At 54.1% G+C, this 26,544-nt stretch overlaps 1 protein-coding gene across 1 annotated transcript; it reads left to right on the top strand.

Annotated features, from left to right (window-relative positions):
* The first annotated feature begins 1,247 nt into the window (after window positions 1–1,247).
* Window positions 1,248–13,604, top strand: MCM5 (minichromosome maintenance complex component 5). The gene is made up of 17 exons (XM_049771755.1): window positions 1,248–1,282; window positions 1,367–1,544; window positions 3,791–3,917; window positions 4,012–4,140; window positions 5,978–6,150; window positions 6,315–6,470; window positions 7,790–7,956; window positions 8,103–8,274; window positions 9,011–9,122; window positions 9,427–9,570; window positions 9,779–9,844; window positions 9,926–10,102; window positions 10,325–10,437; window positions 11,291–11,419; window positions 11,844–11,986; window positions 12,804–12,931; window positions 13,453–13,604. Exons 2-17 carry the CDS (start codon window positions 1,375–1,377, stop codon window positions 13,552–13,554), a joined length of 2,208 nt encoding a protein of 735 aa, XP_049627712.1. The 5' UTR covers window positions 1,248–1,282; window positions 1,367–1,374; the 3' UTR covers window positions 13,555–13,604.
* Window positions 13,605–26,544: the final 12,940 nt, after the last annotated feature.

Genomic DNA, 26,544 nt, shown 5'->3' with positions numbered 1-26,544 from the left:
GCCTTGCCTGCGCTAGCCTTGGACGGACCGCGGTTCGATCCCCCGGTGTCCCATATGGTCCCCCAAGCCAGGAGCAACTTCTGAGCACATAGCCAGGAGTAACCCCTGAGCGTTACCGGGTGTGGCCCAAACCCCCCCCCCCAAAAAAAATTCTTATTTAGAGGCTAGAGAGATAGAATGGAGGTAGGGCGTTTGCCTTGCATGCAGAAAACAGTGGTTCGAATCCCGGCATCCAATATGGTCCCCCATGTCTGCCAGGAGCGATTTCTGAGTGTAGGGCCAGGAGTAACCCCTGAGCACTGCTGGGTGTGACCCCAAAACAAAAACAAATTCTTATTTAATTTTTTGGTTTCGATCAGCTATCCTCAGAACTCACTCCTGGCTCTGTGCTCAAAGATCACTCCTGCCAACAATGCTCAGGGGGGACCATATGAGGTGCCAGGGATTAAACCCAAGTTGTCTAGGTTCCAAGTAAGTAGTCTTTTTTTTTTTTTTTTTTTTTTGGTTTTTGGGCCACACCCAGTAACGCTCAGGGGTTACTCCTGGCTATGTGCTCAGAAGTTGCTCCTGGCTTGGGGGACCATATGGGACACCGGGGGATCGAACCGCGGTCCGTCCAAGGTTAGCGCAGGCAAGGCAGGCACCTTACCTTTAGCGCCACCGCCCGGCCCCCCAAGTAAGTAGTCTTAAAGCCCTGTCCTATCTATCTAGGGCCCCAGAACCTGCAGGTTCTGAACCCCTCTAGTTCTTCCAACTCTGAGGCCCTGAAAGTAGCTCCCTGCTCTTCCAGATTTTCAATTTTCTGGGTTACACTCAATTGTGCTCTGGCTTACTTCTAGCTCTGCAATCCAGGGATATTTCCAGGCAATGCTCGGGGGGGGGGGGAACCATATGGGATGCCGGGGATCAAAACAGCATCTCCTTATCTTTCCTTCCATCAGCCCCAAGCAGTTGGACCTAGCAGCCTGGCCGCCATCTTGGCCCGGGGCAGCCAAAGCCGCCACCGCATCCTCTCTAGACTCAGAAATTTGGCGCCAAATAGTTCCCTTATAGAAAATGGTACCCGGAAGAAGGCCCTGTCATGACGTCACGCGCCCATCAGCCAATCATCTTCCAGCATTCTGCCTGGAAGGCGGGTCCTGCGGGCACAGAGCGGGCCAGTCGCAAGCCGCGGAGTTCCAGCGAACCAATGAGGACGCAGCAGACGCCGCGGAGCCGGAAGTCGACGTCTGGATTTTGGCGCGAAAGTCAGTGGCAGGAGCGCGAGTCGGGGAAAGGAGAGGTGAGTCCGGCGGGAGTTTGGGGGGGCATCTATAGGGCGTCCCAGCGGTTTCTCCAACGCGTCGTCGTCTCGTCCCCCTTGCAGGCGCCGTCATGTCGGGGTTCGACGATCCGGGCATCTTCTACAGCGACAGCTTCGGCGGGGACTCCGCGGCCCAAGAAGAGGGCCAGGCCCGCAAGTCGCAGTTGCAGCGGCGCTTCAAGGAGTTCCTGCGGCAGTACCGGGTGGGCACGGACCGCACCGGCTTCACCTTCAAATACAGGTAAATTTGGGGGGGCTGAAGAGATAGCATGCAGGTAGGGCGATTGCCTTGCATGCAGAAGGACGGGGGTTCAGTCCCCAGCATCCCGTAGGGTCCCCCCCATGAGCCTGCCAGGAGTGATTTTTGAGTGCAAAGCCAGGAGGAACCCCTGAACACTGCGGTGTGTGACCCCAACCCCACCAAAGTCCTGAGAATAAACAGTTGCCCAAGTTCATAGAACTTGATAGAAATGTTTGGAGACTTAAAACACTGAAATCTGGGACCTTAGTGCTAGTACGATGCGTTGGGTGTTTGCCTGGCTGACTTGGGTTCCATCTGGGCACCCCATATCCACCAATCCACCAGCAGTTCAGGTGAACCCTGAACACCCCAAGGGAGTGGACTCCAAAAAAAACATCTCGCTGAACCAAGAAGACGTGTTTGAAAAACTTCAGAAGCAGGACTCTGATGTAAATACTCATACCTACTCATACTACTCCTAGGCCACAGTGCTCCCTCTTTGGGGGTACTCTTAAGTTCTGCGGATCCCTCAGACCCTCAAGGGGGGTCCCTCTTTGGTGATACTCTTTAAGTTCTGGGGATCAGACCCTTGGCTCCAGTGCAAGGGTATTCCTCCCTGTACTATCTCTTTGGTTCAGGTTCCTTGTTCATTTTTTTGGATTCCTGGCTCCCCCCTCAGCAATGCTCTCAGTTGGGGTCACTTCTGGTTCTGCTGGGTGCCAGAGATTAAATGTTGGCTCCTGCCCCACCCACAACTTGCAAGCCCAGTAACTGCCTCTTTAGTCCTGTCCTTTAATTCTTTTATTTATTTTTTTTAATCCCTGTTTTTTTTTTTTTTTTTTTTGTGCTATACTCAGCAATAACTCAGGAGTTACTCCTGGCTAAGTACTCTGGAATTAGTCCTGGTGGTGCTGAAGATATGCTGAGGGATCGAACCCGGATGGGCTGTGTGCAAAGCAAAATCCTCCCCTCAGTATTATTTATTTACTCAGGCCCCTTTGGTTGATTTGTTTTGTTTTATTTTGTTTTTGTTTTTGGGCTACACCCATTGACGCTCAGGAGTTACTCCTGGCTATGTGCTCAGAAATCGTTCCTGGCTTAGGGGGAACCCTATGGGACGACGGGGGATCGAACAAGGAACAGCGAGCCGGGGAGCCTAGAACCTGGAAGACTTGAGCAGTGGCTTGCAAGGCATGGAAGCCTTACCTCTAGCGCCATTGCTTTGGCTCCTCTATTTCCGTTGATTAGCTTCTTACCACCCTTCTTTGAACTGTTCCTTTTAATTCTGCAAGTACCCAGGTTTTTTTGGGGGGGGGGAGGGGTGCAGTGTTGCCTGTGGCTGAGTTCACTCAGTCATTTTAGTTGTGCATCTATTGTCAGGCCCCTTCCACCTCCTAGACTTGTCCTCTGCTGTCCTGTCTGCTTCTTTTTTTTTTTTTTTTTTTTTTTTTTTTTGGTTTTTGGGCCACACCCGGTAACGCTCAGGTGTTACTCCTGGCTATGTGCTCAGAAGTTGCTCCTGGCTTGGGGGACCATATGGGACACCGGGGGATCGAACCGGGGGATCGAACCGCGGTCTGTCCAAGGCAGGCACCTTACCTTTAGCGCCACCGCCTGGCCCCGTCCTGTCTGCTTCTTAGCAGCGTGACTTCTAAGCAACGGTCTCTGTCATCATAATTTTCCGTCACCAGAAAGGCAAGCATATCATTCACTAATAAGGTGCCAGGTGGTGATTTTGCCCTACAGATGAAAAAAATTCATTCTCCCCTCCCAGGTAGCCAGGAGCTGGAACCATAGTACAGAGAGGAGGGCACTGAACTTACATGTGGCCAACCTGGGTTTGGCCTCTGGTACTCCATATGGTCCCCTGCACTGGCCTGGAGCGATCCCTGAGCACAGAGCTAGGAATAAGCCCTCAGCATCTCTAAATGTGGCCCAAAAATAAACAAAAGAAACCCCACAAAAGATTTAAAGTTCAAGGCTCCCTGGACTCCAATGACAAAAGTTTTGGTTTTCCTTTCAAGCTCCAGTTTGCAAACAGCAGCCCATCTGGGGAAACTTCTGAGCGTGCCCTGTGTCCTGACATTAGAGGTTGCCTCTGTGGGCAAATGGAGTCTGGGACCCTAAAAGGAACTTAATGCCTTAGAACTCCTTGTGTGTTTGGAAAGGTGTGGAGCCGGCTGGGCAGGTGCACCTGAGTCAGTTGTATCTAACTCTCTGCACTCCCCCAAAAAAACCCATTGTAGGGATGAGCTCAAGCGCCATTACAACCTGGGCGAGTATTGGATCGAGGTGGAGATGGAAGATCTGTCGAGCTTCGATGAGGACCTGGCTGACTACTTGTACAAGCAGCCGGCAGAGCACTTGCAGTTGGTGAGTGGGCTACCCTCTCCCTGAGCACCCCCCCCTTCGCCACCCCATAACGGTCCTAGCCCAGGTGCTAAAAGCCCGGCCCTTCTTCTTGCAGTTGGAGGAGGCCGCTAAGGAGGTGGCTGATGAGGTGACCCGGCCCCGGCCCAGTGGCGAGGAAGTGCTGCAGGACATCCAGGTCATGCTTAAGTCTGACGCCAGCCCGTCCGGCATCCGGAGCCTGAAGGTGGGTCCGCTGTTCTGTGTGACCCCAGCAGTGTGCTTTGACTGAGAAGGGCTGGGAGAACCTTCTGGAAGAAGAGCAGGGGACATTGCATGTGGGAATCAGGGTGAAAGAAGTTGGCAGAATTCCAGAGAGACAACATAGGAGGGTTTGGCTTGATGGTCAGTCTCCATCCAACTGTAGATCTCTTCTTTTGTTGTTTTGTTTTGGGCTTTGCTCAGGGTTTTCTGCTCTGTGATCTGGAGTCACTCCTGGTGTGCTCTGAGGGCCATCCAGTTACTGGGGTTGACTGTGCTGGACCCAAGTGCTCTTCCCGCTGCACTATTGCTCCAGCCTGTGAATCTGTTTTATTTAATTATTCGCCGACACCCTTGTGGTGCTAGACTTGCCTGGAACTCTTCCTGAAGACAGACAAGCTTTCACGTGGTGCCCCTGTGTGCGGGAATCAGTAGTAAAGTAACTGGAGGATGGGGCCAGGAACCGGACATAGCTGGAGAAATTCCTGCGAATTTCTGAGTGAGGAGGAGCAGTGGCTGGAAGCTCATTTCAGGCCTAAGAAAACAGGTTTTAATTAATTAACTTTTGATTTTGGGGTCACACCCAGCAGTGCTCAGAGGTTACTCCTGGCTCTACACTCAGAAATCGCTCCTGGCAAGCTCGGAGGACCATGCGGGATGCTGGGATTCAAACTACCATTCTTCTGCATGAAAGGCAAACACTCTACCTCCATGCTATTTCACTGGCCCCAGAAAACAAGTTGTTTTTGTTTTTGTTTTGATTGTTTTGGGCCACACCCAGCAGTGCTCAGGGATTCCTTTGGTCTCTACTCAGAAATCACTCCTGGCAGGTTCAGGGGAGCATATGGGATGCCGGGAATAAAACTCAGGTTGGCTGAGTGCAAGGCAAGTGCCCTCCCTGCCGTGCTATCGCTCTGACTCCAAAGAGAATAGGTTTAGAGGCTCTGGGGCTAGTTCATTATACGGAAGCTCTTCTGCTTCGCCTTCCCAGGCTCGAAACTGACCTGGGCTCTAGCCTTCTCTGAAAAGCCTGCTGGCTTAAGGGAGCTTTGCTAGTTCCTTTTTGTTTGGTTTTGTTTGGGGGTCGATATCCCACTGTGCTCCTAGCTCTGCACTCAGGGATCACCTTGATGGATTCAGGGAACCATATGAGGTGCCTGGAGTTGAAGCCGTTTCAGCTATGTGCAAGGCAGTTTGCCTTCCCCACTGGACTACGGCTCCAGCTCCTGACGTTGTTGTTGTTGTTGTTGTTTTGGTTTTGGGGCCATATCCTGAGGTGCTCAGTGGTCATATCCTGAGGTGCTCAGTGGTCAATCTGACTGTGCTCAGGAATTATCCCTGGCAGACTTTGTGGACCATATGGGATGCTGGGAATTGAACCTGGGTCAACTGCAATCAAGGCAAACTCCCTACCCCCTGTGCTTATTGCTTGGGCTCCTGACTTTGGGTTTTTGTTTTGATTTGGGGCTACACCTGGTGGTGCTCAAGGCTTACTCTTGGATCACTCCTGGTGCAGGACTCATGGGGAACTTGATGGGTGCTGAGAATTGAACCTGAGTCAACCTGTAGAATTGCTCTGCTTTGCTTTTGATTGTGAAAGCGTACACACACGTACATACATACCCACCCACACATTTACACCTACTAGAGTACATGCACATAGATAACACCTACAGGTATGCGTTGGGAATGGGGGAACAGGCCGGACACTTGTAGAGAATCCGTGCAGCGACACAGCCCTGTCACTGCCTTCGCCTGGCTTTCTGCATGGCAGCTGATAATTCCTTGACCCTTGTAACCTTCCTGCTCGGTGGCTCTTGCAGTCGGACACCATGTCGCACCTGGTGAAGATCCCTGGCATCATCATCGCCGCCTCTGCCGTCCGTGCCAAGGCCACCCGCATCTCCATCCAGTGCCGCAGCTGCCGGAACACCATCACCAACATCGCCATGCGGCCCGGCCTGGAGGGCTATGCCTTGCCCCGGAAGTGCAACACGTGTGTGCAGGCAGAGGCCAGGGGGACAGGAATGGGGACCCGAGGGTGGGTGGGGCATGCTCCAGGATGCCCTGCAGGGCTTTGCCTGCAGACCTGGTGGACTGCCAGGGTCTGTGTTCTAAGAGGAGTCCCGGTGACTTTTCCCTCTTCTCCCCTTGGTACAGGGACCAGGCTGGGCGCCCCAAGTGTCCGCTGGACCCCTACTTCATCATGCCCGACAAGTGCCAGTGTGTGGACTTCCAGACCCTGAAGCTGCAGGAGCTGCCCGATGCAGTGCCCCATGGCGAGATGCCCCGACACCTGCAGCTCTACTGTGACCGGTGGGTGGGCTGGGCAGGAGCTGGGCAGGTTGTGGGGGGGGGAAATCCCATTTCCTTACCTCACTCAGGGTTGTTTTTTTTTTATTCTTGGGCCACACCCGGCGGTGTTCAGGGGTTACTCCTGGCTGTCTGCTCAGAAATAGCTCCTGGCAGGCACGGGGGACCATATGGGACACCGAGATTCGAACCAACCACCTTTGGTCCTGGATCGGCTGCCTGCAAGGCAAACGCCGCTGTGCTATCTCTCGGGCCCCAGAAATCGTTCTTGGCTTGGGGGACCATATGGGACTGGGAGATCAAACTGCAGTCTGCCATATGGGACTGGGGGATCAAACTGCAGTCTGTCCTGGGCATGCCGTGTGCAAGGCAAATGCCCACAGCTGTGTTATCACTCTAGGGTTGTTTTTATTGTTGGTTTTATTCGGGGGGCATACCCAACTATGCTCAGGAATGCTCTTGATGGTGCTCAGGGAACCCTATTGGATGCTGGGGATTGAACCTTTTTGGCTGCTTGCAAGAGCGGTCAACAGCCTTCCCTGCTGTGCTGTTGCTCTGGGCCTGGTTTCTCTCCTTTTTCTTCATCTGCAAAGCCCAACCCGTGTTTCTCCTCGGGTAGAAGGGTATCCCTAGCCTTTGGGGAGACCTTACCCTGCCCCATGGCCTCCTGTAAAGATGCACCTTAGACCTCATGGGTGTTGGGTGTGCCTTGGAGGCACAGGCAGAGGGAGCGGCCCTGTCTATGGTCAGCAGTAATAAGGCCAAATGGGTCTCCAACGGCGAGGCACTTGATGGGGTAGCCACCTCACTGGGCCAGCCCTGTGGGAATGAGGTCATCCATCCAGGCTCAGAGAGGTGCAGTGACTTCTTGGGGTTTAACCAGCTTCCGGGCCCAGCATGCAGATCCGGCCTGGCCATTGCTCCCCGCACTGTTCTGTTGCCTCTAGCTGGCGGGTGGTGCTTCCAGCAGTTTGTCTCGTAATGGGCAGCTGCAGGTACAGGGGCAGAGAGATGTGCCCAGCCCCAGCCTGGGCAGGGAGAGGAGTGGTGCGTGACCCTGGTCTGGAGGAACTGGGGGTCCCTGCAATGATTACCCACTGATAAGGGCCTCTGGGGGGTTGTGCTTGCTCAGAGCCTCTCCTCCCACCCCACCAGCTCAGTTCAGAAAGTGCTAGAAGGTTGGGCTGATGTTTATACTACTCTTGCCCCAATAGCCAACACCTTCCCTCAGGTCAGGTGCGGGATGCTGAGAGGCCTGGAGCTTCTCAGTTGGAGGGATTCTGGGCGCCACCCCCTGGGACTCACATCTCCCTTCCTACCAGGTACCTGTGCGACAAGGTTGTCCCTGGCAACAGGGTCACCATCATGGGCATCTACTCCATCAAGAGGTTTGGCCTCACGTCCAGTCGGGGCCGCGACAGGGTGGGTGTAGGCATCCGCAGCTCCTACATCCGGGTCCTGGGCATCCAGGTAGACACCGATGGCTCTGGTGAGTTTGGCTCTGGGGGAGATATCTGACTGGGCCCCCCACCCTCGTTGTCCTTTTCACCTGGGTCCCTGCAGCCCACCTAGCGCCTACCACCAAGGTCACCCTTGTTATCCCCCGGGCATCTTCTTGTGTCCCCTTCTCCACAGGCCGCAGCTTTACGGGAGCCGTGACCCCTCAGGAGGAGGAGGAGTTCCGGCGCCTGGCCGCCCTCCCCAATGTCTACGAGGTTGTGTCCAAGAGCATTGCCCCCTCCATCTTCGGGGGCATGGACATGAAGAAGGCCATTGCCTGTCTGCTCTTTGGGGGCTCCCGGAAGAGGTGAGGCGTGTTTCCCTGCAGCACCCCTCACTCTAACCACCATCCGCTGCACCTGTTCTTGCTCCATGGACAATCCTCAACAGTCCCTTAGGCAGAAGAGGGGCTCTGCAGGCAGTGTCTGCTCTCTGCTCCTTATTTGTGGGCGCTCTGGAGGTGGGCTGAGGCCCCAGCAGTACTTTTATTTTTTTGATTTTTGGGGCCACACCCACCAGCGCTGGGTTTACTCCTGGCTCTGCAGTCAGAAATTACTCCTGGCAGTCTGACAATATGGGGTGACAATATGGGATGCTGGGGGTCGAACCTGGGTCAGTCACATGCAAGGCAAACACCCTCTCCACTGTGCTGTGCCTCAGCACCAGGCTGTAGCAGTTTTTGAGCCTCCCTACATGTTCCCTGCTTTCGAGTGTCTGTTCCCCCAACCCCAACCCTGTGAGATTGCTGAGTGTACCTATCCAATGGCATAGCCCACTGAAGCAGAGAGCTCCGGACTCCTAGGGTAGAGCCAGAGTGTCTCTGGTTATTCCGCACATCTGTACTAGAGCAGCCCACTAGAGACTCCCCCTTTCCTCCTCTCAGCCATAGGACTCACCCTGAGCTCCCAGCCAGCCTCCTTGCTGTTCCCCTTGGAAAGTGGGTGCTCTCTGAGTCCCAGCCCTATTCACACTGAGGCTGGGGAGAAATTGGGGGCCCTTGGTAGCTTCTTACCTCACCCACCTGCCTGTCCCTGTGTCCCCAGGCTGCCTGATGGGCTCACCCGGCGCGGTGACATCAACCTGCTGATGTTGGGGGACCCAGGCACAGCCAAGTCACAGCTGCTGAAGTTTGTGGAGAAATGTTCACCCATTGGGGTAAGTGCCACCCCGCTGCTTCCCTAAAGTTTCTGCCTCATTTTCCCCCTTTGGGCACTCTCAGTGGACTCCAGAGACCATATGGGATGCCGAGAATCAAACCTGAGTTGGGTGTGTGCAAGGCAAACGCCTACCACTGTGCTATCACTCTGGCCCCTGTGAGTTAGGTTTGTGGGTCTGTGGTTGCTGCTTTGTGGGACTTTGGAGGATCAGCGAGTGGCATCTGCCTTCTGTTGGGGCAACCAGCCAGCCATGTGGACCCCAGAGCTGGCTAACATGGTCCCTGCCCGCCACCCACCTCCAGGTGTACACTTCCGGGAAGGGCAGTAGCGCGGCAGGTCTGACGGCCTCAGTGATGAGGGACCCCGCATCCCGCAACTTCATCATGGAGGGGGGCGCCATGGTGCTGGCTGACGGTGGCGTCGTCTGCATCGATGAGTTTGACAAGGTGCGTGACAGGGCTGGGGTGGCAGCTGAAAGCTGGGTGGCACCGTGGGGGCAGCTAGAGAGAGGAGTCCCCCTTGGGTGAGCCGTGGGTCTGTCACCATCTCTACCTCTGGGCTGTCGGGGCGGGGAGATGGGCCCAGGCCACACTGGCCTCCCTGTCCTGTGGTGACCCGGCCTCTGAGACCTGCCCTTTCCTGGTTCTGTGGCAGATGCGAGAGGATGACCGTGTTGCGATCCACGAGGCCATGGAGCAGCAGACCATCTCCATCGCCAAGGTGGGTATGGGGGCCTGGGTACAGGGTTGAGTAGGCAGGCGGCGGGTCCCTGCGCCCTCTCACCTTCTCGGCCCCTCGCAGGCTGGCATCACCACCACCCTCAACTCTCGCTGCTCCGTCCTGGCGGCCGCCAACTCGGTGTTCGGCCGCTGGGACGAGACCAAGGGCGAGGACAACATCGACTTCATGCCCACCATCCTGTCGCGCTTTGACATGATCTTCATCGTCAAGGACGAGCACAACGAGGAGAGGGACCTGGTGCGTGGGGCAGAGGCCAGGCCGGGCTGGGGTACCCCTGGGCATGAGCTTAGCCAGTTTGTCGTGTGCAGTTAACATGGGTCCGTTAACATGGGTCCAGGTACTAGGACCAATCCCCGGTGACGACATATGCATGCCGTGATGGTTCTGCGGGTGCTCAGCCTTTGTTGGGGTACCCAGGGTTCGGCAGGCTGTGACCCGTTCATGGTCGCCCCCACCTAGATGTTGGCCAAGCATGTCATCACCCTGCACGTGAGCGCGTTGACGCAGACCCAGGCCGTGGAGGGCGAGATCAGCCTGGCCAAGCTGAAGAAGTTCATCGCCTACTGCCGCTCGTGAGTCCTGTGCTGCCCTTTGGGACTCTGACTGGGTCTCAGTTTTCCCTTCTCTCAGGGAACAAAGGCCCGTGTCTGACTTAGGTTTTGGAGAAGATTTCAGGGGTCCTCGTTGGGTGGCTGTAGGGTCCCTGAGCCCCTCGCTGCCTATGCCAGGCGCATCTGTCCTGGTAAATGCAGGGCCGTAGCTGACTAGCTCAGATAAACCTGAGAGAGCCTGGGGAAATGGAGGCAGAGGAGTGGCAGGAGGGTGGGCCTTGGCTGTGGACCCAGGACCTGCCCCTGAGCAGAAACTCGAGTGCCCCCCCCCCCCCCCAGTGTCTGGTGGGATGACCCTGGAAAAAAGCGCTGCAATAGGCAGGTTCCTGATGCACCACCCTGGGTAAGGGCAGGCAGTGCCCACTGGTGCCCAGGTCAGGGGCCAGGCTCCTGGGCTTTGGCGAGTCCTAGAACCCTGGGCCAGTCCCCAGAAGGCCTGGGCACCTTTCTCCCTCTATGTTTAGGGTAGGGTGTCCCCTAAAATGGCTCTGTCATTCGAGGGGCTGCATGTCCTGCCACCTGCTTTCTTCCAGCGGGGCTATGAGCTCTGGGTACTTCATGCCAAACATGCCCTGTGTCATGCTGCCCAGCGGGGGCCTACTCTGCTAGGGTGCTGGCATAGCTGAATGCAGGCAGGTGTACCTGGAGTCAGCACTGAGTGGCCCCGCCCAGGTCCCATCTGTCCCCGTTCTGTGTCGTCTTGCTGTGTTGGTTTCCCAGCCTTGGCCTCACTGAGGTCCCTTTCAAGTGCTGTCTCTAACCAGCTGAGCCCATGTTCAGTGCCATGTTCATAGCCGCTGCTCCTCACCTGCAGGAGGTGTGGCCCCCGGCTGTCAGCAGCGGCTGCAGAGAAGCTCAAGAACCGCTACATCCTCATGCGAAGTGGGGCCCGGCAACACGAGCGCGACTTGGACCGGCGCTCTAGCATCCCCATCACTGTGCGGTGAGCCCGACACCTGCCCACGGGTCGGGGACCACTTCCGGGAGACATTGGTCTCAGCTTCCCCACCTCTGTTGGCTTCGGTCTTATTTCCCCAGATCCTGCCAGGGCAGGAAGGATAGCACAGCAGGGAGGGCACTTGCCTTGCATGCAGCTGACCCTGGTTCAATCCCCAGCATCCCATAGGGTCCCCCGAGCACCTCCTGGAGTGATCCCTGGGCACTGCTAGGAGTGGCCCAAGGAAAGGCCAAGGGCCTGAGAAGAACTCATGAAGCCGGGAATGGGTGCCCAGTGTTGGAAAAGGACTTGGGTCTCTGCAGCTAGGGTGAAGGGGACAGCAAAGGGTTCTGTGGTAGGCCCTGGGCAGGCACCTCGCCGCCGGGCATTGGGCTAAGCCCCTGGCGTGTCCCCCCTGCCCCTCCCCCAGGCAGCTGGAGGCCATCGTGCGCATCGCTGAGTCCCTGAGCAAGATGAAGTTGCAGCCCTTCGCCACCGAGGCGGACGTGGAGGAGGCGTTGCGGCTTTTCCAGGTGTCTACGCTGGATGCTGCCCTGTCTGGCACCCTGTCTGGTGAGTGGGCATGGTTAGGCAGATAGGGGGACCCCCAAGGACAATGCCTGCCGGGTGTGTCTCCTTCCAGATGGGGTAGAGGGACAGAGTGAGGGCAACACATGGCTGGTGACCAGGGGCGAGAAGAGGAGGTGCTGAGGGAATTGAGGGGGGAGGCCGAGCAGAGCCGCTTAGGCTGTTGGGGGATCAGTTCTGAGGAAGGGAGTGGGCCAAGGGACTCAGCCTGAGCCAGGGGCCCTGCACTGGCGGGACCGGGGGTGGGGGGTGAGTAAAGGGCTTGGGCCCTTGAACATTCTGTGGGAGCCGGTTTCTCCCATGGGCAACCTGGAACATCCTCAATTGTTCTTCTGCCCTTCTGGACGCTGCTGTCAGGGAGCAGCATGCTCAGAGGACGGGGCCCCTCCAGACCCCCAGGAAATGGGGCCCACTAGTCTTTTTGTTGGTTTGGGGGCCACACCTGGCCATGTTCAGGGTTTACTCCTAGCTGCGCTCAGAAGTCACTCCTGGGGGACCCTGTGGCATGCTGGGGATTGAACCTGGGTTAGCTGTGTGCAAGGCAAACGCCCTCCCCACTGTGCTATCACTGTGCCACCACCACCTTCCCCCCCAACCCCCTCCGCTGCTCTTGAGGCTGTGAGGGACGCACCTCAGTGTTTGGGGCCTCAGTCCACGAGGCGGCTGTTGACCCAGGAAAGCCTGGGGACCTGTAGTACAAGCAAACAGGAGGTGTGAAACCCTCTACCCTGGCACCTGGCCCCACACTTCCTCCACCTGGGTCTGGGGCTGTGACTGCCCCCTCACTCACTCGTGCCCACAGGTGTGGAAGGCTTCACCAGCCAGGAGGACCAGGAGATGCTGAGCCGCATCGAGAAGCAGCTCAAGCGCCGATTTGCCATCGGCTCACAGGTGTCGGAGCATAGCATCGTGCAGGACTTCACCAAGCAGGTGGGCCTGTCCCCACAGTCAGCCATAGCGCCACTGTCCCCCAAGCCCAGGGTCTGGGTGTGGGGAGCAGCCAAAGCAGCAGAGGGACAGCAGGGGTCCTTGATTTGAGGCCTCCCGAGGTCAGTCAGGACTGTCTCGAGCCTGACCCGTGAAGGCTCTGCCCTGCCTGCCACTGAGTCACGGTTGGTCTTGAGCAAGTGATGAGGCTTTCCTGGACCTTGTCTCCTCCTCCAATGGGTGGGAGTGGGGGGCACCATGAGCAGTATAGCTGTAGGGTGTTAGCCTTGCACCCTGCCAACCCGGGATGGACCCAGGTTCAATCCTAGGCAATTCCATATGGTCACCAGAGCCTGCCAAGAGCAATTCCTGAATGCAAAGCCAGGGGTAACCCCTGAGCGCAACTGTTAGTATCCCCAAACCCCCTCTCAAAAAACAAAGGGAGAAGTTCTGGGGTGCAGGGGGGTTCCCTGTGGGAGGCCGTTCCTATTATTCTGACCTGGCTGCCCCATCCGATCCCACAGAAATACCCAGAACACGCCATCTACAAGGTCCTGCAGCTGATGCTGAGGCGAGGCGAGGTCCAGCACCGCATGCAGCGCAAGGTCCTCTACCGCCTCAAATAGCCGCGCCTGCCCACCTGAGCCACCTACCGAATCTTTCTGGGACCAGATGGGGTGCCTCTGGGCCATTCACTTGCAATGCAAATGCTCTGTGCTGTGATATCTCTTTGGCCCCACAACTGAACATCTCAAACTTGGCACTGAGTTTCCTTGAATCTTGTTTTGTTTTGGAAGTTTTGGGTCACATCTGTCGGCTCTCAGGGTTTATTGCTGGTTCTGCATTCAGAAATCACTCCTGCCTGACAGGCTCGGGGGACCATATGGAATGCCAGGAATTGAACCGGGGTCCATTCTGTGTTGGCCACATGCAAGGCAAAACCTCTACCACTCTACCACTGTGCTATCGCTCCGGTCCCAGTTTCTTTGTATCTTGGACACGGCCCCACTGCCCTGGGGGGAAGGGTCCAGCCAGAGACCAAGGCCATGTGCAACTGGACTTGATCAGAGTAATAAATTTGCTGTGTGTTTGGAGCCTGTGTGGGCATATGGGCTTCAGCCTGAGCAGGGGAAGGGCATGCTCTGCACCCAATGAGTGTGTTTTCTGTGAGTCAAGTGGGGAGGGTTTACACCTGGCAACACTCAGGGATCACTCCTGACTCTATGCTTAGAAATCACTTTAGGCGGGACCCCAGAGCGGTAGTGTAGCGGTAGGGTGTTTGTCTTGCACGCAGCTGACCCAGGAGGGATGTTGGTTCGATCCCCAGCATCCCATATGGTCCCCCAAGCCAGGATCGATTTCTGAGTGCAGAGCCAGGAGTAACCCCTGAGCTTCACCGGTGTGGCACAAAAACAAAAACAAAAAATTACTCTAGGCCAGTGCTTCTCAATTATTTTTTGTCATGCCCCCCTAGGAAGAAAACATTTTTCGTGCCCCTGTGCAACTGTAAATAGTATCTTTATTAAAAGAAAAAAAACTTTAACCTGCAAAACAAATATATAAAATAATTTGAGCTGATTTTTTTTAATCGGAGGTAATGTCTGGATTAATGGCTACAATGAGCACATTTTGCAATGCACAGCTTTTCGAAGCGGGTTTGAAGCAGGACACGGCAACCCTCAGCTCCAGACATAGAGACATAAACACGGGGCTTAGCTTGTTATGATAGTGTTTGCCGAGGTCAAGCGTACCCCCACCCCTTTATGGAGCCTCGAGCCCCTCCCTGGGGGGCACACCCCACTGTTTGAGAAGCACTGCTCTAGGTGGTGCTCAGGGGAACGTGGATGTTGAGGATTGAACCTGAGTTGCTGCGTGCGAAGCAAGCATCTTCCCTGCTACACTATCGCTCTGGCCCCCTGAGACCCATTTCTGATCTGCGTTCCTGCTTGGGCTCCAGGACAGCATATGTTCCTTTGCTCAGGTCTTCATTGCTGAGGTCCCCAGGAAAAGGTGGTGGGTCTGTATGTGGCCGTCCCGAGCTGACTCACTCCCTATGTCCCCTTCACAGTTGGTACCCTGGCCTGAAGGGTTGGCTCATGCACAAGCCCTTCGTGCCCTGCCCAGGAAGGACTGATGTGGCAGAGGTCCTCGTGGCACTGAAGTCATTGTTCCTAGTGGGCCGAGACCAGTATGCAACAGCCAAGGATTCTTGTGTCTTGCATCTCACTTGACGAATCTAATTTTCTTTTTGCTTTTTGGGCCACACTTGGTGACGCTCAGGGGTTATTCCCGGCTATCCGTTCAGAAATCGGGGGATCAAACCGCAGACTGTGTCCTAGGTTTGCATGTGCAAGGCAAATGCTCTACCGCCTGCATCACTGCTCCGGCCCCAACGAATCTGATTTTTGTTCCTCTTTACTCCACTAAGGCCTGAGTCGAGTATAGGAAGCAGCTCTGGCTCAGGGGTCATGATTTGACCCCAGATACTAAGGAAACCCTAGTATTGTTGCCCCCCTGTCTCCAAAATTTACAAAGTTAAAATTGCATCGGTCTGAGAGGTGGCACCTTGTTGCAGCCAAGCAGGGTTTGATCCCAGCAGTGGATTTGGGCCCCCCAGCATCTGTGTGCTGCCCCCAGTCCCTTAGACCATGAAAGTAAGCACTGCGAATTTAGAATGTGTTTAAGTATAAGCTGTAGGCTGAGGAGAACTCAGGCTTTGCATGCTGGAGCCCCAGGCTCAATCCCTGGCACTGGTGGTCCCTAACACATTTTCTCAGCAGTAGCCCCTACCATTGCTGGTAGAAACAAAAAAGCATGCTTTGAGCAAAATGTGGATTTTTATTTATTTTGTTTTTGGGTCACACCCAGCAGTGCTCAGGGGTTACTCTTGACTCTGCTCTCAGAAATTGCTCCTGACAGGCTTGGGGGACCATATGGGATGCTGGGATTTGAACCAACGTCCTTCTGCATGCAAGACAAACGCCCTACCTACCTCCATGCTATCTCTCCGGCCCCTTTATTTTGCTTTTTTGAGTCACACCAAGATGTCCCAGGGTGTCTCCTGGCTCTTCTCTTGGGTCATTCCTGGCAGGCTTGGGGGTCCATATGGGATGCGGGGGATCGAACTCATGTCAGTCGTGTGCAAGGCAACTGACCTACTGGCTGTGCTATTGCTCTGCCCCCTTCCCCCAAGATGGATTTTAAATGTTTGATGTTTTATTCTAACAAATTCCTGGTAGATATACCGTGGAAAGGTGTAGAGAGCTCAGATTACAAATAACAAGACTTGAGAGATGCCCTGGCCCACTTAGATCATCTTGAGATCTCTTGGCAGCTTTTTGTTTGGGTCTCAGAGCTCAGCCAGCTTTTTGGGCTCCTCAGACAAGCTGTAGCTGTACCACTTGCAGCCCTGATCCTCTGCTCATGTTTGGGGGTGGAGCGGGCATTAGCTGGGCAGAGGGGTTCTCATCTACTTGGAGGTGGTGGCAGTGGAGCATTTCCACTCTGTCGTCTCCCACCCACAGCTGGGCTGGATTTAGTCACTGCAGTGGTGCTGGCCTTGGACACACACCCTACACACCCTACACACACACACACACACACACACAGACAGACACAGACACACACTGTAGATGGGGAGTGGTGCTGGCCTTGGAGACACACCCTGCTTTGGTTTCACACACACACACACACACACACACACACACACACACACACACACACACACACACACTGCAGATGGGGAAATGCAGAATAGTACAGGATGTGACAGCACAGTCTGGCACCCTGCATTATGTAGTGCGCCCCCTGGTGGCCTTATTAGCCTGTGTGTGTGTGTGTGTGTGTGTGTGTGTGTGTCCGTGTCCTGGTGTGTGTGTGTGTGTCCGTGTCCTGGTCAGCCCATCTTCTGGAAGGACTGCAGGCAGTCAAGGTGTGTGTGTGTGTGTGTGTGTGTGTGTGTGTGTGTCCTGGTCAGCCCATCTTCTGGAAGGACAGGACTGCAGGCAGTCAAGGTGTGTGTGTGTGTGTGTGTGTGTGTGTGTGTGTCCTGGTCAGCCCATCTTCTGGAAGGACAGGACTGCAGGCAGTCAAGGTGTGTGTGTGTGTGTGTGTGTGTGTGTGTGTGTGTGTCTATAGTCAGGTACTAGGAGCTCAGAGCTCCCAGCAGGAAACCTGGATCTGAAGACAGTGGGTTTTGGGGTCAGCTGACTCAGACCACACATGGAGGAGCAGGAAGGGTCCCGACTGCTCAGGGATCAGTCCTGCCAGGCTCAGAGGACGATGTGGGATGCCAGAGATCAAACCTGGGTCAGCCACATGCCAGGCACACACTCCCCGCGGTACTATCTCCGGCCCAGGCTCCCTTTTCTTCTGGGGTGCCATCCTAAAGGAGGTGCTGGGGCTGGAGCAGTAGCGCAGTGGGCAGGATGTTTGCCTTGCATGTGGCCGACTTGAGTCCCCCAAGCCTGCCAGGAGTAATTTCTGAGCACAGAGCCAGAGTAACCCCTGAGCAATACCGGGAGTGCCCCCCCCCCCAAAAAAAAAATAAAAGGAGGTGCTGCAGATTTCTAGGAAGAGGAAGGGCTTAGGCAGATTCCAGGTGGAGGTCAGGTCACCCCAGACTGGTGGAATCCTGAGGGTGTGTGGATTAACCAGATGCCATCCCACTCAGTAAACATCTTAGAGTGTAGTACTGTGGGTTGGTGTTTAGAGCACTTAATCTCTGCTTCTGGGTGTGGTATGACTGTGGTCTTCCTAATAAATACATACCCAGGTGTTTCAGGAAAATGTCCTCTCTCTCTCTCTCTCTCTCTCTCTCTCTCTCTCTCTCTCTCTCTCTCTCTCTCTCTCTCTCTCTCTCTCTCTCTCTCTCTCCCTCTCTCCCCTCTCTCTCTCCTCTCTCTCCTATCGCCTCTCCTCTCTCCTCTCTTCTCTCCCCTCTCTCCTCTCTTCTCTCTCCTCTTTCCTCTCCTCTCTCTCCTCCCCCCTCTCTCTCAGTTGGCCGCATGCAAGGCAAATGCCCTACTACCTTGCTATCTCTCCGGCCCAGGAAAATGCTCTCTTATGTTTCCAGACTTCCCACTGAGCTTCCTAATTCTTATAAGCAGAAGGCTGTTTTTTGTTTGTTTGTTTGTTTTGTTTTTGTTTTGTTTTGTTGGTTTTTTTTGGGCCACACCTGGCGGTGCTCAGGGGTTACTCCTGGCTGTCTGCTCAGAAATAGCTCCTGGCAGGCACAGGGGACCATATGGGACACCAGGATTCAAACCAACCACCTTAGGTCCTGGATCGGCTGCTTGCAAGGCAAACACCGCTGTGCTATCTCTCCGAGAAGGCTGTTTTGACCTCTTTAGTGTGTGTGTGGATTATTTCCTCCATTGACTTTTGCTTCCAGATCCTCATCTCTCCAGTGTCCTGGCTTTGGAGCTTGAGGCTTGATTTAATAAGGGTGGGTTGGAGCCATAATACAGCTGGGAAGGCATTGGCCTTGCATGTGGCCACCTCAGGTTCATTCCCTGACATCCCACATGGCTCACTGAGCACCACCAGGAGATCCCTGAGTGCAGGGGAAAAAATAACCCCTGAAAACTGCAAGTTGTGCCCCCTCCTCTTCAGTTTAGAAACCAGAGGGGCCCATAGCAGCTGCTTTGGCTTGACCCCCCCTGCTTGCTTGGGATTATCCCCAGGGTGGGGATAGTGGTGGTAGTGGTGGTGTCTTCTGTTTTGGGAGAGCCAGGAGAGTTGCTATTATTGAGTTAGTTGCAAGGGAGAGTGTGCTTGCTGGTACCCATTACATTCACACACACGTTCTTAAGCCTTGGGGATAGACAGATCCTATTCTGAGCTGCACCAGGTCTCAGGTGAAGCCTGACGAAGCACCTGAGTAATCTAAGGGCTTAGCTGTGGAACCCCAAGTCGGGTGGGAGATAGGCTAAGGCAGGACCACACTGTACGTGAGCAGGTTGGAACGTCTGTGCTGCGAGTGTCCAAGTAGGCCTGAGGCCTCCCCAGGGGATGCCAGGAGACAGTGACAGCCTGGAGACCCCAGTGCCTATCCACATGAAGGCTGGGCCATGTTCACACACTAACTGCCTGGGCCCCACTTACGAGCTCTTGGGAGGTGGTGAGCTCCCTGTCTCTGGAGGTAACCAAGTATCTGCTGCTGGGCTTGCTTCCTCTTCTAGGTCTGTGGAGGAGGTTCTGGTTCCCTGCTGGTGAACTATTTCATTGGCCCTCACTGTTTGGTGCAATGTTTGAAGGCAAAGCCTGTCAGCCTGTCACAGACTGGTTGGCCTGGGCACTGAGGAAACTATTGGGGTCCCTGCTTGAGAAGGTGAGTGCATGAAGTTGGCGAAGTAGGGTCAGAAATTTAGACACTCAGAAATGAAGTTTCATCTTGTCTCTCTATTCTTGTCCTTTTTTTCTCTGGGCTAGAGCAGAACACTTAGACAAAATTTCTTGTCAAGGCATCACAATTGCAGGCATAATCTTGGATTCTGGACAAAATGCCCAGAGACTATCTGCATGTCTATCTTTGCCAACCTAGGGCAAAGCACAACCCCCAGCCTCAATCCACAGCGGTGGGTGGTGGAGCCTGCCCCCAACTCAGGGGATCCCCATAGGTGATATTCGTGCCTTCAAGAGGGATTCTTTTTTTTTTTTTTTTTTTTTTTTGGTTTTTGGGCCACACCCGGTAACGCTCAGGGGTTACTCCTGGCTATGTGCTCAGAAGTTGCTCCTGGCTTGGGGGACCATATGGGACACCGGGGGATCGAACCGCGGTCCGTCCAAGGCTAGCGCAGGCAAGGCAGGCACCTTACCTTTAGCGCCACAGCCCGGCCCCATCAAGAGGGATTCTATTCCACACTCTGTTTTTCTCGATGTACTGTGATTTATATCAATAATGAGAATTTCATACATATGTCATTTCAATGCAGCTGCCAGCAATGCCGACTTCCCTTCCCCAAACTCCTCCCTCAGTTCTTGTTATTTTTTTTTTTTTATGGGGTTTGGGTTTTAGGTCAAAGCCGGCAGTGCTCAGGGATTACTCCTGGCTCTGTGCTCAGAAATCGTTCCTGATGTGCTCAGGGGACTATATGGGATGCCAGGAATTGAACTGGGGTCTGTCTTGGGTTAGCCGTGTGCAAGGCAGACGCTTGGTGCTGTGCTATTGCTCTGGCCCCTTGTTCTTTTTTTTGTGTGTGTGTGTGCTCCAAGATTACTTCTGATTTAACTGCTCCCAGGAATCATTCCTTTTTTTTTTTTTTTAAACTTAATTATTTGATTGGTTGTTGTGCCACACCCAGCAGTACTCTGTGGCTACTCCTGGCTCTGCACTCAGAAATCGCCCCTAGAAGATGGGGGACCATATGGGATGCTGAGAATCGAACTGGGTCCCTCCCAGGTCAGCCACATGCAAGGCAAATGCCCTACTGCTGTGCAATCTCTCCGGCCACCATGAATCACACCTAATGGGGCTCTAAGGACTATATTTGGGGCTTGGGATCAAACTGGTTTGATCATGTGCAAGGCAAACACTTGTAGTATTTTGCAAGCCCTTAAATTTAGATCACTGCATTAACTTTCCAGTTCTGTTGCCTTTGTTGCTATATTGTTCTAACAATCTAATAATAACAATATATTATACAAATTATTAAATTGTTATTATATGATTGTCTTTCTTTGTTATTGTAGTTAAAAATAACTATAAATCCCAAACTCAAACTTTAAAACTCATAATTCAAACAAAAGGAGTGTTTCTAGCTCCCCTAGTGCTGTGGCTCGTAAGTTTGTCCAGACTTTCGCATCTTTGCCAGACTGTACTGGGCCAGGCCCTCAGCTATCACGAGTAGTATCCCTGGACTTTAGTCTTAGTCTTTTTAACCACGGGCACCACCTTTTAGATTTGGGAAAGAAAAAGGGGGGTGCTATTGCAACAGTGCAGTGGTAGAGCGTTTGCCTAGCACGTGGCTGACCCAATATGGACCTGGGTTCTATCCCCGGTGTCCCATGTGGTCCCCCAAGCCAGGAGCAATTTCTGAGCCCATAGCCAGGAGCAATCCCTGAGTGTGACCAAAAGAAAAGAAAAGAAAAGAAAAAGAAAGAAAGAAAGAGAGAGAGAGAGAAAGAAAGAAAGAAAAAGAAAGAAAGAAAGGAAAGGAAGGGGCCGGAGAGATAGCATGGAGGTAAGGTGCTTACCTTTCATGAAGAAGGTCATCGGTTCGAATCCCGGCGCCCCATATGGTCCCCCAAGCCTGCCAGGAGCAATTTCTGAGCACGGATCCAGGAAAAACCCCTGAGCACTGCTGGGTGTGACCCAAAAACCAAAAAAAAAAAAAAAAAAAAAAAAAAAGGAAAGGAAGAAAAGAAAGAAAAGAAAGAAGAAAGAAAGAAAAGAAAGAAAGAAAGAAAAAGAAAGAAAGAAAGAAAGAAGGAAGGAAGGAAAGAAAGAAAGAAAGAAAGAAAGACAGACAGACAGAAAGAAAGACAGACAGACCAGGGAGCTAGAGTGATAAGGACACATCTTGTATGGTACCCTGACCCCCCAAAAAAAGACAAAGAAAAACAAAAAATGACCTGGGGCCATATAGATAGTGCAGTTGGTAGGGCATTTACCATGCATGTAGCTGACTTGAGTTCTATCTCTGGCATCCCCTGAGCCTGTCAGGAGTAAATTCTAATCCAACAGCCAGCAGTAACCTCGGAGCTGTGTTTGGCCCCCAAACAAAAACAAACCAAAACAAAAGGCTTGTTATCCTAGGGGTGTGAGAAGGGCCAGAAGGGGGCGCCCAAGCACTGGCTATCCCGCCATCCCTACAGTATCAGCAGCACCATCACCCTTTCCTGCCCTATGCCATCCCTGTCAGTTGGCTCCATTAAATTCTGAGGTCCCAGGGACCCCTATTCTCCCCTTCCCAGCTTGGTGCCAACCCATAGTTGGCCTGGAGAGTCCTCGACTTTAGCAGACACTTCTCACTTAGCTTACTGTCCTTGGACTAAACATTGGATCTCGTTGAGCTCATGAAATCTTAGAACATTCTAGAAGAAGCAGGTGGCCGCATTTACAATTCCAAGCTAAGCAACTTGAGGGGTCCAGGGTCCAGACAGCAGTGGGGCAGGGGTCCGGTCCAAGCCCAGCCCTATGCCGAAAAAATGAAAGTTGGGGTGCTGGTGAGAAGGTCCGGAAGACTCTGAAGACTGGTCCTGAATATTTCCTGGACACTGTGTGTGTTAGAGACAGAGACAGAAGAGATTCTCACCCTGCACCCCTACTCTTGGGCCGAGGGTGATCCATGCTGCTGGTGACCCACCCTGTGTCCTTAGCACCATTTTCTATAGGACTGTCCCCTGGCACCGCACCCCATCAGGTTGCTTCTGATGCCCACCAGGGGGCTCCTCAGGGGTGCTAGGAAGGTCACACACTGCAGGCCTGACAGTTCCATGTTTGAAGCTGTGATGCAGAATGATGAGCTGGTGATGGAACTCATGGCCTTGCAAGTGCCATCTGGAACCAGCTCCCCAGCTCCCAGCTTTGCTTCTTTCTATGGCCTGGTGAAGGTTTATTATTCTATTTTTTAATTCTTTATTTTGGGGCCACACCCACTGGCATTCAGGGGTTACTCCTGGCTCTGAGCTCAGAAATAGCTCTTGGCAGGCTTGGGGATTGAACCAAGGCCTATCCTGGGTTAGCCATGTGTAAGGCAAGGGCCCTATCGCTCTGGCCCTATTTTGAGGGGGGGTTTGGGTCACACCCGGTGGCTCTCAGGGGTTACTCCTGGCTCTGTGCTCAGAAATCATTCCTGGCAGGTGGGGAGTGGGGGTGGGTGGGAGGGCATATTGAATGCTGGGATTTGAACCACCGTCTGTCCTGGATCGGCTACGTGCAAGGCAAGCGCCCTACCGCTGTGCTATCTCTCCACCCCATCTGGCCCTATAAAAAAATTTTTTTTTTGCCATCCTGGTGGCATTCTGGGGTTACTCCAGGCTCTGTACTCATGAATCATTCCTGGCAGGCTTGGGGACCATATAGGATACTGAGGATCGAACCCAGGTTGGCCACTTGTAAGGCAAATACATTTTCTGTTTTGTTTTTGTTTTTGGGCCACACCCAGCGGTGCTCAGGGGTTACTCCTGGCTGTCTGCTCAGAAATAGCTCCTGGCAGGCACAGGGGACCATATGGGACACCGGGATTCGAACCAACCACCTTAGGTCCTGGATCGTCTGCTTGCAAGGCAAGCTATCTCTCCGGGCCTGCAAATACATTTTTCTACTGTGCTATTTCTCTGGTCCCTAGTGAAGGCTGATGGAACCAGTTATGTGCAGGGACTGCGGGGTAGAGGGCTGGGCTGTGGGTGCCATTAGAGATGGGGACACAGCCTGCTGGCCACGGCTCTGCCTGTAGAGGGCATCAGTGCCCAGGGCTAAGCTCAGGGAAGGACATTCTATCAGTGTGGAGGGCAGTGGGGTACCAGACATAGACATTAGGGGTCAAGGACTTTCAGAACATTTGGAGCTGAGAGGAGAGACGGTCCTTCAGCCCTGCAAATGGTCACCTGGTCTCTTGGTCCTGTCCTTCCTTCCTGCAGCTCCCAACGCTGGTTACTGGCAGCAAAGGAGATGCTTAGTTCAAGAAGGAGGTACAGACACTTAAGCATGTCCTTTGAGCATGGGGTAACACTGCTGTTCACCCCAAGACCACCATGAGCAGAGCAGGGGGATGGGAAAGGAGGGTGGTCTTGGTGGAGGCTGCTCTGCTCTGTGCCTCAGAGCACACCTCTGTGTCTCAGTTTCCTCATCAAGCTGCCTCACTGGCCTGTGGAGTCCAGGAGGCCAGACTGACTGTACCCATCGCTTCAGGAATATTCTGGGGTCTGAGGGGTTCCCTTGCTCGCTCCCTGGCCCAATCCTGCCTGGTTCTGCAGGGCTCAGCCCATGTCTGCATTGGCCCCCAACATTTCCAGTGCCCATACTAGACCAGGCCCTTGAAGAAGTGGCCGAAGTCAGAGAGGAACCCTCTCAGAGAGGACCCCTCACCCCTTCAGCTCCTCAGGAACATGTTCCGGTTCATATGCTACAGAGAGAAATGAAAGGAAACCTGGGTCTGGGCCCTGTGAACAGCTTCTGAGAGCGGCATGGCTCTAGCTTGTCTGTGCTTATATGTTTCTCCAGCTGTGTCTGATTTTTTTGGTTTTGCTTTGTGTTTTTTCTTTTTTGGGGGAGTGGGGGGCATACCCAGCAGTGTTCAGGAGTTCCTCTTGGCTCTGCACTCGTGAACCACTCCTGGCAGGCTCAGGGGACCCTAGGCCTATGGGATACCTGGGACCGAACCAGGGTTGGTCACTTGCAAGGCAAATGTCCTACCTGCTGTGCTATCACTGGCCCTCATGAATGTCTGTATTTTGTCTGAGTATCTCTGCTAAGTGTGTTTCTATCGGCAGACTCATGTCTCCGTGTATTCCTATGTATATCTATACATGTTGGTGTGTGTCTGTATATTGTCTGTGCATCTAAGCATGCTTGTGTCTATCTGTTTCTGGCCAAGATCCGGGGACCATATGGGATGCCGGGGATAGGACCCAGCTTGACTGCGTACAAGGCAAATGCCCTCCCTGCTGTGCCATCGTCCCAACCTCCTGCTGCTATCCTGTCTTTACTGAAATCCCCTCTCCCTGTTTTACCTTGAGTGCATCCACCTCGCCTCACAATTCCCCTGGCGCCTTTTCTGCCCCCACCCCCTGCACCCCAGGACCCACAATAGGCAGCTCCCACCTCACCTGCCCCCACGATGCTTTTAGGGGGTTGCCTTGGCAACTGGAAGTTTCCAACCGAAGCCAAAAGTTCCTACCGCGTTTGGCGGTTTATGATGGGGAATGACATGGGGCGAACTGGGGGAGCAGGTTGCCACGGCAACGGGAATATTTCCGGCTGATTTTGTGGGTCTCGGTGTGGGGAGAGCACCCTAACCAAGACGAATAGACCAGGCCCCCTTGCCAGGTGGAGCGGCCAACATCAGGTCGCGTGCCCGTGCCCAGGGGGCGGGAGAGGCAGCTCGGGCCTCTGTGGCCAGCTGTTCTGACGCAGTTTATCTGCAGGCCCCAGGGGTGCTCTGCCCACGGGGGCCCCGGTTTTTGTCTCCTCCTTTATCTCCATGTCCGGTCTTTGCTTTTTGTCCCTTTGGCTGTCTTTTGTCCTTTGTCCCCTGGAAGAAAGACTCCGAAGGAGGGAAGGGGTGATTGTGTCAGGCAGGAGAATGAGGTTTTGTTCATGGAGAGAGAAACCCAAGTGGGGAAAAGGGAAGAGACCAGCTGATGTGGCACAGAGAAGGGTCAGCTGCAGAGAGAGGGGAGCACCAGTCCGGCTTTCTGCAGGGGTGGTCTACACCCCCTGGGATCCACTTTCCACACCTTCGACTGGCATCGGGTGCAGGTGGCTGCCTGTCCCTGCCTGTGCTGCCTGCCTTCCTGAGTGAGGCACAGGGCCTAGATGCAGAGCAGGGTCCCTTGGGGTTACTTTCCTCTAATGCCCCTGGCTCCTGCAAGCCCCCCACAGATCCAGGGACTTAGACTTTCCTTTATGCATTCCCCAAAGTCTGCAGCCTTATCTCCTGCAAAGCCCCCTGACTGGACACCACACTACTCGTTTTCATTTTTCCTTCCTTCCTTCCTTCCTTCCTTCCTTCCTTCCTTCCTTCCTTCCTTCCTTCCTTCCTTCCTTCCTTCCTTCCTTCCTTCCTTCCTTCCTTCCTTCCTTCCTTCCTTCCTTCCTTCCTTCCTTCCTTCCTTCCTCCCTCCCTCCCTCCCTCCCTCCCTCCCTCCTCCCTCCCTCCCTCCTTCCTTCCTTCCTTCCTTCCTTCCTTCCTTCCTTCCTTCCTCCCTCCCTCCCTCCCTCCCTCCCTCCCTCCCTCCCTCCTCCCTCCCTCCTCCCTCCTTCCCTCCCTTCCTTCCTTCCTTCCTTCCTTCCTTCCTTCCTTCCTTCCTTCCTTCCTTCCTTCCTTCCTTCCTCCTTCCTTCCTTCCTCCCTCCCTCCCTCCTTCCCTCCCTCCCTTCCTTCCTTCCTTCCTTCCTTCCTTCCTTCCTTCCTTCCTTCCTTCCTTCCTTCCTTCCTTCCTTCCTTCCTTCCTCCCTCCCTCCCTCCCTCCTTCCTTCCTTCCTCCCTCCCTCCTTCCTTCCTTCCTTCCTTCCTTCCATCCTTCCTTCCTTCCTTCCTTCCTTCCTTCCTTCCTTCCTTCCTTCCTTCCTTCCTTCCTTCCTTCCTTCCTCCCTCCCTCCCTCCCTCCCTCCTTCCTTCCTTCCTTCCTTCCATCCTTCCTTTCATCCTTCCTTCCTTCCTTCCTCCCTCCCTCCCTCCCTCCCTCCTTCCCTCCTTCCTTCCTCCCTCCCTCCCTCCCTCCTTCCCTCCTTCCCTCCTTCCCTCCTTCCTTCCTTCCTTCCTTCCTTCCTTCCTTCCTTCCTTCCTTCCTTCCTTCCTTCCTTCCTTCCTTCCTTCTTCCTTCCTTCCTTCCTTCCTTCCTTCCTTCCTTCCTTCCTTCCTTCCTTCCTTCCTTCCTTCCTTCCTTCCTTCCTTCCTTCCTTTCCTTCTCTCTCTCTCTTTCTTCTTTCTTTCTTTGTTTTGTTTTGTT

The sequence above is a fragment of the Suncus etruscus genome, chromosome 4 (assembly GCF_024139225.1).
Source record: "Suncus etruscus isolate mSunEtr1 chromosome 4, mSunEtr1.pri.cur, whole genome shotgun sequence".
NCBI classification, from domain to species: domain Eukaryota; kingdom Metazoa; phylum Chordata; class Mammalia; order Eulipotyphla; family Soricidae; genus Suncus; species Suncus etruscus.
Note: the sequence above shows the minus strand (reverse complement) of the source record. Positions and strands in the feature narration are given on the sequence as shown.